This window comes from Osmerus mordax, chromosome 24, assembly GCF_038355195.1.
Source record: "Osmerus mordax isolate fOsmMor3 chromosome 24, fOsmMor3.pri, whole genome shotgun sequence".
Lineage (NCBI taxonomy): Eukaryota > Metazoa > Chordata > Actinopteri > Osmeriformes > Osmeridae > Osmerus > Osmerus mordax.
The window spans coordinates 10784562-10799131 of NC_090073.1; the positions used below are offsets into that span (position 1 = coordinate 10784562).

The 14570-nt window shown below is 53.2% G+C and overlaps 1 protein-coding gene across 1 annotated transcript; it reads left to right on the forward strand.

Moving 5' to 3' along the window:
* Positions 1 to 574: 574 nt before the first annotated feature.
* top3b (DNA topoisomerase III beta) lies at positions 575 to 13586 on the forward strand. Its single transcript, XM_067228358.1, has 18 exons — positions 575 to 978; positions 1817 to 1948; positions 2332 to 2438; positions 4136 to 4210; positions 4346 to 4542; positions 5022 to 5178; positions 5477 to 5590; positions 6111 to 6201; positions 6598 to 6752; positions 6874 to 6979; positions 7108 to 7254; positions 9563 to 9736; positions 10230 to 10358; positions 10603 to 10752; positions 10920 to 11020; positions 11701 to 11902; positions 12793 to 12980; positions 13230 to 13586. The coding sequence occupies exons 1-18, from the start codon at positions 909 to 911 to the stop codon at positions 13509 to 13511; spliced, it is 2577 nt and encodes an 858-aa protein (XP_067084459.1). The 5' UTR covers positions 575 to 908; the 3' UTR covers positions 13512 to 13586.
* Positions 13587 to 14570: the final 984 nt, after the last annotated feature.

Here is a 14570-nt window from a genome sequence, read left to right on the forward strand (position 1 = left end):
ACAAAAATATATTTTTTGTTGTCGCGTGAGCGTAACAATGTCTAAGTACACAGAAAAATCCAGTCCAGTTGCTGTGGCCATTTAAACCATGCACTTAGCTTGGCTGGATAACTTTCTCAGCACCAGTCATATAGAGGACCAAACCTGCCATAATTAAATACTTATATAAATAAATAAGTGTGAGTCAGCCGGCTGAGCGGTGAGGGAGTCGGGCAAGTAATCTGAAGGTTGCCAGTTCGATTCCCAGATGTGCAAAATTATGTTGTGTCCTTGGGCAAGGCACTTCACCCTACTTGCTTCGGGGGGAATGTCCCTGTACTTACTGTAAGTCGCTCTGGATAAGAGCGTCTGCTAAATGACTACATGTACATAAATAAAACACATCTGAAGTAATGTGAAGTTGCATGTCTTTCAAAAGATATACACATTTCATTTAAATGATGTGACACATTTCAATTTAAACGAAAAGTGGCGGGACATAGCCCATTACATGCACTTAGCTTGGCTAGCTAACTTTCTCAGCACCAGTCAAGCCTTTCACCCGGAAATACATCTATACCATCATGGCCGCCCGTACCGGTGAACCTGACAACAACAACCAAAGTTTTCTATCATATTGATGCTTTCTTTAATTTGAGCGATAACTACAATTTAAATTTAAGCTGGACGGATACATTGGCATTGTCGAGATAGGACACAAAACAGCTGGCTATAAGCTAACGTTTTACCAACAGGTCTAGGTAGCTAAAGTTAGTTAACTTATCTTACCGATGTGGCACTAGGTATATCAAGCTAGCTCGTTTGATAGCTAGGCTAGTTAATGCTAGTTAGCTACAGTAGCTTACTTACCAAGACATATTTTTTATATCGCGAAATCCCAAAGAGATATCGCTCTACTCAATTTCAGCATGAAAACTGTATTGATGGTAGCAGAGAAGCCTTCATTGGCACAGTCCATTGCCAAAATATTGTCAAAAGGTGAGTGAGAGTTTTGATTTTTTTATTGATTGTTGCACATCGTGGAGAGGCATTTTCAGTCAGTGTGATGGGAATGGTCTAGTCTAGGCTCAAAGCACTATACAAACTATCCTCAACCTTGAAATTGAGGGCAGGGATGAGTCTAGTCGCTTTGTCACTGGCTTGCTCTCACTGAATTGCTCCTCCCAAGGTTTCTTCCATTTTTTCTCCTGTAGTGAGTTTTTCTGGGAGTTTTTCCTTGTCTTCCCTGAGTGTTCCTTGTCTTCCCTGAGTGTTTAGGTTGGTTGAGTGGCAGTTCTATGGGCGTATGTGAAGCCCTCTGTGACATGCTTGCGTGTAAAAAGGGCTATACAAATAAATGTTGATTTGATTAGACTCTCCAGTCACGATGCGCTTTTCAAGGCCCCCCATTAGCACATAGCCTTGGCTTGGGATGAGCATTTCATTAAACGAGTCACAATGTTGCATTTAGCCCTCGTATTAGCCCCATTAATACACCAAAAGGGAGTTCCGCCTCAAATCGGTTTAGATCGGTCAGTTGTAAAGATTACAGGTAAAAGTTAAGTAAAGTTTTTGTCTGTGTACTTCCCAACGGAAGTACTGAGCTGCCTTCAGATTTTAGAGACGTCAGAGGGGACGGCATGACTGTTTTATGAGACTGGAGGAGCGTTCTCACCTTAGTAAGAGTTCAAATGCTTGTCCACATCATTCAAATCAAATTGCAATGTCACGAAGGTAAACTGATGCTGGAAGGAAAGAGGCCTGTCATTCAATTATCGTCACTGATATTTTCTAACACGTTTACCAAATGTAACCATACTCTTCCTCTGTTCAACAGGATCCTGCTCCAGTCGCAAAGGACTCAACGGAGCATGCTCAGTGCATGAGTATGTTGGCAGCTTCCAGGGTCAAAGTGCACGATTCAAGATGACCTCTGTGTGTGGACACGTCATGAGCCTGGACTTCATAGGTGTGTCTCTGAACCCCCACATCCACTTCCTGTGTCTCTGAACCCCCACATCCACTTCCTGTGTCTCTGAACCCCCACATCCACTTCCTGTGCCTCTGAACCCCCGGATCCACTTCCTGTGTCTCTGAACCCCCACATCCACTTCCTGTGTCTCTGAACCCCAAGATCCACTTCCTGTGTCTCTGAACCCCAAGATCCACTTCCTGTGACTCGTCAGCCTACCTTAAGGCGTGTTATATTTAACATGGCCCAGTCTGGCTGAATTTGGTCTGGGATCAAACTAAAAGAGATTCTCCCTTCTCTTTCCTCTCACGTTATGATTCAAACTGCTCCCGTGTATGGCCGTCAGATTCAGTCTGCTTTTCACTGTCGTCTGTTTCCAGGGAAGTACAACAACTGGGATAAGGTGGACCCTGCCGAGCTCTTCAGCTCGGCTCCCACGGAGAAGAAGGAGGCCAACCCCAAACTCAACATGGTCAAGTTCCTGCAGGTGAGTCTCACCTGGGGTCTGCTCTGGGCCTTCAGGAGGTGAGTCTCACCTGGGGTCTGCTCTGGGCCTTCAGGAGGTGAGTCTCACCTGGGGTCTGCTCTGGGCCTTCAGGAGGTGAGTCTCACCTGGGGTCTGCTCTGGGCCTTCAGGAGGTGAGTCTCACCTGGGGTCTGCTCTGGGCCTTCAGGAGGTGAGTCTCACCTGGGGTCTGCTCTGGGCCTTCAGGAGGTGAGTCTCACCTGGGGTCTGCTCTGGGCCTTCAGGAGGTGAGTCTCACCTGGGGTCTGCTCTGGGCCTTCAGGAGGTGAGTCTCACCTGGGGTCTGCTCTGGGCCTTCAGGAGGTGAGTCTCACCTGGGGTCTGCTCTGGGCCTTCAGGAGGTGAGTCTCACCTGGGGTCTGCTCTGGGCCTTCAGGAGGTGAGTCTCACCTGGGGTCTGCTCTGGGCCTTCAGGAGGTGAGTCTCACCTGGGGTCTGCTCTGGGCCTTCAGGAGGTGAGTCTCACCTGGGGTCTGCTCTGGGCCTTCAGGAGGTGAGTCTCACCTGGGGTCTGCTCTGGGCCTTCAGGAGGTGAGTCTCACCTGGGGTCTGCTCTGGGCCTTCAGGAGGTGAGTCTCACCTGGGGTCTGCTCTGGGCCTTCAGGAGGTGAGTCTCACCTGGGGTCTGCTCTGGGCCTTCAGGAGGTGAGTCTCACCTGGGGTCTGCTCTGGGCCTTCAGGAGGTGAGTCTCACCTGGGGTCTGCTCTGGGCCTTCAGGAGGTGAGTCTCACCTGGGGTCTGCTCTGGGCCTTCAGGAGGTGAGTCTCACCTGGGGTCTGCTCTGGGCCTTCAGGAGGTGAGTCTCACCTGGGGTCTGCTCTGGGCCTTCAGGAGGTGAGTCTCACCTGGGGTCTGCTCTGGGCCTTCAGGAGGTGAGTCTCACCTGGGGTCTGCTCTGGGCCTTCAGGAGGTGAGTCTCACCTGGGGTCTGCTCTGGGCCTTCAGGAGGTGAGTCTCACCTGGGGTCTGCTCTGGGCCTTCAGGAGGTGAGTCTCACCTGGGGTCTGCTCTGGGCCTTCAGGAGGTGAGTCTCACCTGGGGTCTGCTCTGGGCCTTCAGGAGGTGAGTCTCACCTGGGGTCTGCTCTGGGCCTTCAGGAGGTGAGTCTCACCTGGGGTCTGCTCTGGGCCTTCAGGAGGTGAGTCTCACCTGGGGTCTGCTCTGGGCCTTCAGGAGGTGAGTCTCACCTGGGGTCTGCTCTGGGCCTTCAGGAGGTGAGTCTCACCTGGGGTCTGCTCTGGGCCTTCAGGAGGTGAGTCTCACCTGGGGTCTGCTCTGGGCCTTCAGGAGGTGAGTCTCACCTGGGGTCTGCTCTGGGCCTTCAGGAGGTGAGTCTCACCTGGGGTCTGCTCTGGGCCTTCAGGAGGTGAGTCTCACCTGGGGTCTGCTCTGGGCCTTCAGGAGGTGCACTTCCCAGAGGTGCATTTCCTGTCTTTTCAAGCTTTGTCCAGATTGAGTTAATAACTCATGCCTGAAATGTGTTGACAACCACCCGTGGTGTAACCCCTGTTGGTCCTGGGTGTCTCCAGGTGTAACCCCTGTTGGTCCTGGGTGTCTCCAGGTGTAACCCCTGTTGGTCCTGGGTGTCTCCAGGTGTAACCCCTGTTGGTCCTGTGTGTCTCCAGGTGTAACCCCTGTTGGTCCTGTGTGTCTCCAGGTGGAAGCTAAAGGCTGTGACTGTGTGGTTCTGTGGCTGGACTGCGACAAGGAGGGAGAGAACATCTGTTTTGAGGTCATCACAAATTAAGGATTTCTAAATACTCTGTTGTTCTGTACACACACAACTGCAGTCAAATGCTTCATCGCCGAGCTAAACCCAGCATGCGATCCGCTCTCCCTCCTCCTTTCTCCCCCTTCCTGCCTCCAGGTCCTGGATGCCATCGAGCCCGTGATGAACAGGTCCTACAGCTCGGAACAGAGCGTCTTCCGTGCCAAGTTCAGCTCCATCACCGACACAGACATCTTTAGCGCCATGAGCCGTCTGGGTGAGCCCAACCGCAACGAGGCGCTGTCTGTAGACGCTCGGCAAGAGCTGGACCTGCGCATCGGCTGTGCCTTCACACGGTACTGCCCCCTCAGGGAACCTGCCCCCTCAGGGAACCTGCCCCCTCAGGGAACCTGCCCCCCCCAGGGAACCTGCCCCCTCAGGGAACCTGCCCCCTCAGGGAACCTGCCCCCCCCAGGGAACCTGCCCCCTCAGGGAACCTGCCCCCTCAGGGAACCTGCCCCCTCAGGGAACCTGCCCCCCCAGGGAACCTGCCCCCTCAGGGAACCTGCCCCCTCAGGGAACCTGCCCCCTCAGGGAACCTGCCCCCTCAGGGAACCTGCCCCCCCAGGGAACCTGCCCCCCCAGGGAACCTGCCCCCTCAGGGAATCTGCCAGGGGGAGGGCATGAAACTGGTTACAAGCGGGACCTCATTTTATCCAGTATTTGCCGTTTTCATAGTTTAGAGCATGAGAGGCCTATTTCCGGATGTGTAAGTTAAATAATTACGGACTTGATTCAAACTTGTTGATTCCGGGTGCCTCTTTGTTATGACCAGGTTCCAGACCAAGTACTTCCAGGGTAAATATGGGAATCTGGACTCGTCGCTCATCTCGTTCGGGCCGTGCCAGACCCCCACGCTGGGCTTCTGTGTGGAGCGCCACGACAAGATCCAGTCCTTCAAACCAGAAACCTACTGGGTCCTCCAGCCCAAGGTGAGCACCCCGCATCATCAACACGCTCACAGCTCAGATGTTTGTGATTTGTTGTGACCATCTGCCTAGACTGACCTATAACCACCCCAACAAGCTAAGGTTTAAAGTGTGTGTGTGTGTGTGTGTGTGTGTGTGTGTGTGTGTGTGTGTGTGTGTGTGTGTGTGTGTGTGTGTGTGTGTGTGTGTGTGTGTGTGTGTGTGTGTGTGTGTGTGTGTGTGTGTGTGTGTGTGTGTGTGTGTGTGTGTGTGTGTGTGTGTGTGTGTGTGTGTGTGTGTGTGTGTGTGTGTGTGTGTGTAGGTGTTCAAGGGGAAGGACAGCCCCTTGACTCTGGACTGGGACAGAGGGAGGGTCTTCGACAGGGACGTGGGCCAGATGTTTGTCAACTTAGTCAAGACCTCCAGAGAGGCCAAGGTGAGACCGTCACACAGGACTCAACATCACCACCTCACCTCACCCCGACATCACCACCTCACCCCCCACCCCGACATCACCACCTCACCTCACCCCGACATCACCACCTCACCCCCCACCCCGACATCACCACCTCACCTCACCCCGACATCACCACCTCACCCCCCACCCCGACATCACCACCTCACCTCACCCCGACATCACCACCTCACCTCACCCCGACATCACCACCTCACCCCCCACCCCGACATCACCACCTCACCTCACCCCGACATCACCACCTCACCTCACCCCGACATCACCACCTCACCTCACCCCGACATCACCTCCTCTACTGTCACCTGTTGTAAAACCACTGTTGAGAACATGCCCTTCTGAGAACTGATTAGACACATGGAGGGTATTGCTTCACAAGTCATTAATCTCACCTGAAGTGTCAGCTGTACAGAGTGTGAACTCGTTGCTCTGGCTTTTCTAATCCCAAGGCTTCTCCCCCGTCATGCTGTCTTCTGTCCTGCAGGTAGAGTCTGTGAGCAAGAAGGAGAAGGCCAAGCCTCGGCCCCAGGCCCTGAACACGGTGGAGATGCTGCGCGTGGCCAGCTCCTCTCTGGGTACCAGAGCCTGCAGGGGCGTCAGGGCCATTAGCTCAGCCAGGGTCGCACTGCTTCTACCTTCCGCTTTGCTCGTATTCAACTAAATGAAGAGCAGCCTTCAGGGCTTTTAGTGCCGTCAATCCATTTAAGGACAGTGAATCATTCAGCCATTTAGGATCCCTTTGTGTAGGAGAACATCATGGCCAGCAGACAGTGGAACATAAATATGGTCTTCACAAGTGTTGTTGCAGGGTGTGTGTGTGTGTGTTAGTGACTGGTGTGTGTTGCTGCAGGGTGTGTGTGTGTGTGTTAGTGACTGGTGTGTGTTGCTGCAGGGTGTGTGTGTGTGTTAGTGACTGGTGTGTGTTGCTGCAGGGTGTGTGTGTGTGTTAGTGACTGGTGTGTGTGTTGCAGGGATGGGTCCCCAGCACACCATGCAGATAGCAGAGCGGCTGTACACTCAGGGCTACATCAGCTACCCCCGCACAGAGACCACGCAGTATCATGACAACTTTGACCTGAAGGGGGCGCTGAAGCAGCAGGCCAGCCACCCCTACTGGGCTCAGGAGGTGAGCAGGGCCAGGACACAGTCACACACACACACACATACAGACATGTGTACACACACACACACACACATACTTGAAAACCCTATGCGGGTGCATGAATGGTGTTGGTTTGTCCCCCCAGGTGAAGGCCCTGCTGTCGGAGGGTCTGAACCGGCCCAGGAAGGGATCAGACGCGGGCGACCACCCCCCCATCACCCCCATGAGGGCAGCCTCAGAGAGCGAGCTGGGTGGGCGCTTCTACATGGACATATAGATGATATATTATGCATGTGTAATGCTCGTGTTGACAGACTTCTTCAGTTATCATGATACTGCATTTAAAGATAATGAGGGGTTTGTCTCTTTCTCCCTGCAGGAAGTGATGGCTGGCGCCTGTTTGAGTACATCACCCGACACTTCATCGCCACCATCAGCGAGGACTGCAAGTACCTCCAGACCACCATCACCTTCACCATTGCCTCCGAGACCTTCTCCTGCAGCGGCAAGACCCTCATCTCAGCCGGTAAGGTCTGACTCCAGATCTATTGGTAAGGTCTGACTCCAGATCTACTGGTAAGGCCTGACTCCAGATCTACCGGTAAGGCCTGACTCCAGATCTACCGGTAAGGCCTGACTCCAGATCTACTGGTAAGGCCTGACTCCAGATCTACCGGTAAGGCCTGACTCCAGATCTACTGGTAAGGCCTGATTCCAGATCTACTGGTAAGGTCTGACTGCAGATCTACTGGTAAAGTCTGGGTCCATATTATCCACCAGATGATGTAAATGTTTTTACTTAAACTAACGTGTGCGTGTGTAGTTCAGTAACGTGTGTGTGTGTGTGTGTGTGTGTGTGTAGTTCAGTAACGTGTGTGTGTGTGTGTGTGTGTAGTTCAGTAACGTGTGTGTGTAGTTCAGTAACGTGTGTGTGTGTGTGTAGTTCAGTAACGTGTGTGTGTAGTTCAGTAACGTGTGTGTGTGTGTGTAGTTCAGTAACGTGTGTGTGTAGTTCAGTAACGTGTGTGTGTGTGTGTAGTTCAGTAACGTGTGTGTGTAGTTCAGTAACGTGTGTGTGTGTAGTTCAGTAACGTGTGTGTGTGTGTGTGTGTGTGTAGTTCAGTAACGTGTGTGTGTGTGTGTGTGTGTAGTTCAGTAACGTGTGTGTGTGTGTGTGTAGTTCAGTAACGTGTGTGTGTAGTTCAGTAACGTGTGTGTGTGTGTGTAGTTCAGTAACGTGTGTGTGTAGTTCAGTAACGTGTGTGTGTGTGTGTAGTTCAGTAACGTGTGTGTGTAGTTCAGTAACGTGTGTGTGTAGTTCAGTAACGTGTGTGTGTGTGTGTAGTTCAGTAACGTGTGTGTGTGTGTGTGTGTGTGTGTAGTTCAGTAACGTGTGTGTGTAGTTCAGTAACGTGTGTGTGTAGTCCAGTAACGTGTGTGTGTGTGTGTGTAGTTCAGTAACGTGTGTGTGTAGTTCAGTAACGTGTGTGTGTGTGTGTGTAGTTCAGTAACGTGTGTGTGTGTAGTTCAGTAACGTGTGTGTGTGTGTGTAGTTCAGTAACGTGTGTGTGTAGTTCAGTAACGTGTGTGTGTGTGTGTAGTTCAGTAACGTGTGTGTGTAGTTCAGTAACGTGTGTGTGTGTGTGACCCTCCAGGGTTCACGGAGGTGTGTGTGTGACCCTCCAGGGTTCACGGAGGTGTGTGTGTGTGTGACCCTCCAGGGTTCACGGAGGTGTGTGTGTGTGTGACCCTCCAGGGTTCACGGAGGTGTGTGTGTGTGTGACCCTCCAGGGTTCACGGAGGTGTGTGTGTGTGTGACCCTCCAGGGTTCACGGAGGTGTGTGTGTGTGACCCTCCAGGGTTCACGGAGGTGTGTGTGTGTGACCCTCCAGGGTTCACGGAGGTGTGTGTGTGTGTGACCCTCCAGGGTTCACGGAGGTGTGTGTGTGTGTGACCCTCCAGGGTTCACGGAGGTGTGTGTGTGTGACCCTCCAGGGTTCACGGAGGTGTGTGTGTGTGTGACCCTCCAGGGTTCACGGAGGTGTGTGTGTGTGTGACCCTCCAGGGTTCACGGAGGTGTGTGTGTGTGACCCTCCAGGGTTCACGGAGGTGTGTGTGTGTGACCCTCCAGGGTTCACGGAGGTGTGTGTGTGTGACCCTCCAGGGTTCACGGAGGTGTGTGTGTGTGACCCTCCAGGGTTCACGGAGGTGTGTGTGTGTGACCCTCCAGGGTTCACGGAGGTGTGTGTGTGTGACCCTCCAGGGTTCACGGAGGTGTGTGTGTGTGACCCTCCAGGGTTCACGGAGGTGTGTGTGTGTGTGACCCTCCAGGGTTCACGGAGGTGTGTGTGTGTGTGACCCTCCAGGGTTCACGGAGGTGTGTGTGTGTGACCCTCCAGGGTTCACGGAGGTGTGTGTGTGTGTGACCCTCCAGGGTTCACGGAGGTGTGTGTGTGTGTGACCCTCCAGGGTTCACGGAGGTGTGTGTGTGTGACCCTCCAGGGTTCACGGAGGTGTGTGTGTGTGTGACCCTCCAGGGTTCACGGAGGTGTGTGTGTGTGACCCTCCAGGGTTCACGGAGGTGTGTGTGTGTGACCCTCCAGGGTTCACGGAGGTGTGTGTGTGTGACCCTCCAGGGTTCACGGAGGTGTGTGTGTGTGACCCTCCAGGGTTCACGGAGGTGTGTGTGTGTGACCCTCCAGGGTTCACGGAGGTGTGTGTGTGTGACCCTCCAGGGTTCACGGAGGTGTGTGTGTGTGACCCTCCAGGGTTCACGGAGGTGTGTGTGTGTGACCCTCCAGGGTTCACGGAGGTGTGTGTGTGTGACCCTCCAGGGTTCACGGAGGTGATGCCGTGGCAGGGCATCCCCCTGGAGGAGGCCATGCCGGTGTGTGAGCGCGGGGACGTGTTCAGCGTGGAGGACATCAGGCTGGTGGAGAAGCAGACCAGCCCTCCAGACTACCTGACTGAGTCTGAGCTCATCACCCTCATGGAGAAACATGGCATCGGTCAGTCAGTCAGCTGTGTTCACCTGTGTTCAGAAACATGGCATCGGTCAGTCAGCTCAGCTGTGTTCAGCCCACACAAGCAGACCTCCTAGATTCTTCCCCTTTTCTATTTTTATTATATACTTTTTATGTAATCTATTTACTGTAATTATTTCTCTGCACTGTTATGGAGTCAGGTGGCTGAGCGGTTAGGGAATCGGGCTAGTAATCTGAAGGTTGCCAGTTCTATTCCCGGCCGTTGTGTCCTTGGGCAAGGCACTTCACCCTACTTGCCTCGGGGGAATGTCCCTGTACTTACTGTAAGTCGCTCTGGATAAGAGCGTCTGCTAAATGTAAATGTTATTATAACACATTCAACCAGTCTATAGATTCAATTATAAAAGAGTCATTGAATAATATAAGAGTAAATGCTATTCTCAGCTTTGTACCAGTCTGCTGGTACCTGGACCCTAACATACACACACACACACCCTGACCTGCTCCCGTCCTCCAGGCACTGACGCCAGCATCCCTGTCCACATCAACAACGTGTGTCAGAGGAACTATGTGACGGTGGAGAACGGACGCAAGCTCAAACCCACCAACCTGGGCATCGTGCTGGTGCACGGCTACTACAAGACAGGTGTGTGGAACAGGGGGTGTGTGGAACAGGGGGTGTGTGGAACAGGGGGTGTGTGGAACACGGGGTGTGTGGAACACGGGGTGTGGGGAACACGGGGTGTGGGGAACACGGGGTGTGGGGAACACGGGGTGTGTGTGGAGTGTTATTAGCCTCATCTAACATGAACAAAATTATGACAGAGTATGCCTTCCCTTTCTCTCTCTGTCTGATGCTCCCTCCCTCTCTCCCCCCTCCCTCCCCTCAGATGCGGAGCTGGTCCTGCCTACCATCCGCAGTGCTGTGGAGAAGCAGCTGACCCTGATAGCGCAGGGCCAGGCCAACTTCCAGCAGGTCCTGCAGCACACGCTGGACATCTTCAAGAGGAAGTTCCACTACTTTGTCGACTCCATCCCCAGTGAGTCAGACCCTCCTCCACCCACCCTGTGATGGTTAGAATGAGAGGTAGACCCTCCTCCACCCACCCTGTGATGGTTAGAATGAGAGGTAGATCAGGGGAGTTCTGGAAGGCACTAGGGGAGTTCTGTCTGCACGGTTCCTGTTCCTGTCTCTTGTGGTCTCCAGGTATGGACGAGCTGATGGAGGTCTCCTTCTCTCCCATCGCCGCCAGCGGGAAGCCCCTGTCCCGCTGCGGCAAGTGCCACCGCTTCATGAAGTACATCCAGGTCAGCCCTGCTAACCCTCCCCCATGCTAACCTTCCCTGATGCTAACCCTCCCCGCTGCTAACCCTCCCCATGCTAACCCTCCCCACTGCTAACCCTCCCCGCTGCTAACCCTCCCCATGCTAACCCTCCCCGATGCTAACCCTCCCCGCTGCTAACCCTCCCCATGCTAACCCTCCCCATGCTAACCCTCCCCGCTGCTAACCTTCCCTGATGCTAACCCTCCCCGCTGCTAACCCTCCCCATGCTAACCCTCCCCGATGCTAACCCTTCCCCATGCTAACCTTCCCTGATGCTAACCCTCCCCGCTGCTAACCCTCCCCATGCTAACCCTCCCCGATGCTAACCCTTCCCCATGCTAACCCTCCCCGATGCTAACCCTTCCCCATGCTAACCCTCCCTGATGCTAATCGAGGCGCTTATTCGTCAGTTGGGTCTGACTGCCACGCCACCAACACACCTTAGCCTGTCTGTGTTATTTCCCCTCCTGCTGGCCCTCCCTCTCCTACAGTAGGTGTAGAGGCCAAAAGCCTCCTAGCCTGGTCGTGTCTGTGTATTTCACCACTTCATGTTTGCTAGACTTGTGAATGAAGCAGTTTCTGATTGGCTGACCAGCTGAAAAAGCAGTTTCTCATTGGCCGTTCAGCTGATAAGGCAGTTCCTCCCCCCCTGGTGTGTGCAGGCCAGGCCCAGCAGGCTCCACTGCTCCCACTGTGATGAGACGTACAGCCTGCCTCAGAACGGAGCCATCAAGCTGTACAAGGAGCTGCGCTGCCCTCTGGACGACTTTGAGCTGGTGCTGTGGACCTCCGGCTCCCGGGGGAAGAGCTACCCCCTCTGCCCCTACTGCTTCAGCAACCCCCCCTTCAGAGACATGAAGAAAGGTCTGTCTGGGGGGCGGGGGCTGGGGGTGGGGGTCAGACAACCAAGGAATGAGTGTGTGGTGTGTTTGTGTGTGTTCCTTCATCTGTAGATGCTGTTGGCATTTCCTAATGTTGTTGATTAGTGTGGTTTGGTACATGAACCATTTCAGGCACATAAACACTGAGTCTGATCATGTTCTGCTTCTGTATAATGCTGTGCCTCCTTCTCTCTCCCCTGCACCTCTCTCTTCTCTCTCCCCTGCATCTGTCTTTTCTCTCTCCCCTGCACCTCTCTCTTCTCTCCCCTGCACCTCTCTCTTCTCTCTCCCCTGCACCTCTCCTCTCTCCCCTGCACCTCTCCTCTCTCCCCTGCACCTCTCTCTTCTCTCTCCCCTGCACCTCTCTCTTCTCTCCCCTGCACCTCTCTCTTCTCTCTCCCCTGCACCTCTCTCTTCTGTCCCCTGCACCTCTCTCTTCTCTCCCCTGCACCTCTCTCTTCTCTCTCCCCTGCACCTGTCTCTTCTCTCTCCCCTGCACCTCTCTCCTCTCTCCCCTGCACCTCTCTCTTCTCTCCCCTGCACCTCTCTCTTCTCTCCCCTGCACCTCTCTCTCCTCTCTCCCCTGCACCTCTCTCTTCTCTCTCCCCTGCACCTCTCTCCTCTCTCCCCTGCACCTCTCTCCCCTACACCTCTCTCTTCTCTCTCCCCTGCACCTGTCTCTTCTCTCTCCCCTGCACCTCTCTCCTCTCTCCCCTGCACCTCTCTCCTCTCTCCCCTGCACCTCTCTCTTCTCTCCCCTGCACCTCTCTCCTCTCTCCCCTGCACCTCTCTCTCCTCTCTCCTGCACCTCTCTCTTCTCTCTCCCCTGCACCTCTCTCTTCTCTCCCCTGCACCTCTCCCCCCCCCTGTCAGGTATGGGGTGTAACGAGTGCACCCACCCGTCCTGCCAGCACTCCCTGGGCTCTCTGGGCATCTCTCAGTGTGTGGAGTGTGAGGGGGGAGTGCTGGTGCTGGACCCCACCTCAGCGCCCAAGTGGAGGATGGCCTGTAACAGGTGTAACGTGCTGGTGCACTTCTTTGAGCATGCACACAGGGTGCAGGTAAGGACACCACTGGCCTTGTGTTTTTGATTCAAAAACGGAATGCTATGCAATATGGAGTCTTAACTGGAGTCTGTTTTGGTACTTTTATCTGTTGTTATTATTCTTGTTTTTGTGTTGTTGTTGTAGGATGTGTTGCATGTATGGATACCATGTGTGTGTGGGATTATTCGAAGTTGACTGATACGATTATTTTCCCCTCCTTATCTCCCTCCTCACCCCCGCTCCTGTTCCCCTCCGCTCCTGCAGGTGGCGCAGGAGAGCTGTGAGGCCTGCGACGCCTCCCTGGTGGCGGTGGACTTCAACAAGACGCGCTCCCCGCTGCCTGCAGGGGAGACCCAGCACAGCGGCTGTGTGTTCTGTGACCCGGTGTTCCAGGACCTGGTGGAGCTGAAGCATGCCACCATGAGACACCCCATGCACCGGGGGGGGGGCGCCAGGCGGGGGGGCCGGGGCAGGGGCAGGGGGCGCAGGGGCAACCCCAAGAAACCCAGAGACAAGATGGCCGCCCTAGCCGCTTACTTTGTGTAGAGGTTTACAGTGTTCTAAAGTTGAAACGACTGTAGTATAATTTCCTTGAATTAAATGTCTTTTCTTCTTGTTTAATCTACGTTTCATTCATGTTTTCCATTTTTAGCCCTTGGAGACCCCTGGACGTGGCGGAAAGGATAACTCAGTGATAACTTAAATATATGTTGATAACTTAGTGATGTTGGTAACTTAGTGATGTTGATGAGAACAGAGACACAGACAGGAAGTTCATGCAGGGAGATCTGAGATGTCTTTATTACCAGACAGCAGCAGCAGCCTTGCTGGTCTCTGAGGCAGTTACACCCCAGCTGTGTTTTTAATCCATGCTCGGTAGCCTGGATGGCAGAGATCCATGTAAAATGAATGTGCGTAAAAGACTGCCTTCGCAGCACCAGACTGAACTCCATATAGCTGATCATTGTACTCAAGACCTCCCCCTGAGTCTCCCTAGAAGAGAAGTGAAAATCTAAATATGCACAGAGACAGCAGGCCTATAAAAAAGCAATGATAAACAATGAAACTTAAAAACAATATTGTATTTCTGTTAACAAGTTTAAAATCGGACATATCTGGAGGTAAAGATGAGGCACCCTGTCTCTCACTGAGGTCCCTCCCACCTCTCAATCTAAACTACATTCAAATAGCAACATTATTCATGAGGATATATTAAAATGTCTTACCTTACATGGTTGCACAGGTTTAACACTGGTACAAAGGAAATGTTGATTGTCACTAAACAAACTTTTGGAGTAATCTTTCACGTATTTAGGCTCACAGGCTTGTACTGTTGTTTCAGCACACTGTAGTTTAGCAGGCGTATCATTTCCTATGGGTTCAAATGTTAAAATATATAGTCCGTTCTGAAACATTGATAACGTTTGTACTTCAGTATGTTGTTAGTGGGGCCTGTCATGCAGGTGTTACCTTGCTCCATGGTGGCTGGATCATAAGTCGTCGCAGCCCAGCCTCCGACCTTCACTGTCGTATCCACAGCTGGTGTTGCACAGCTGGCAGCAGGAGGAGGTTGAATGGTGGGTTGAGACTCGGGTACTAGTTTTG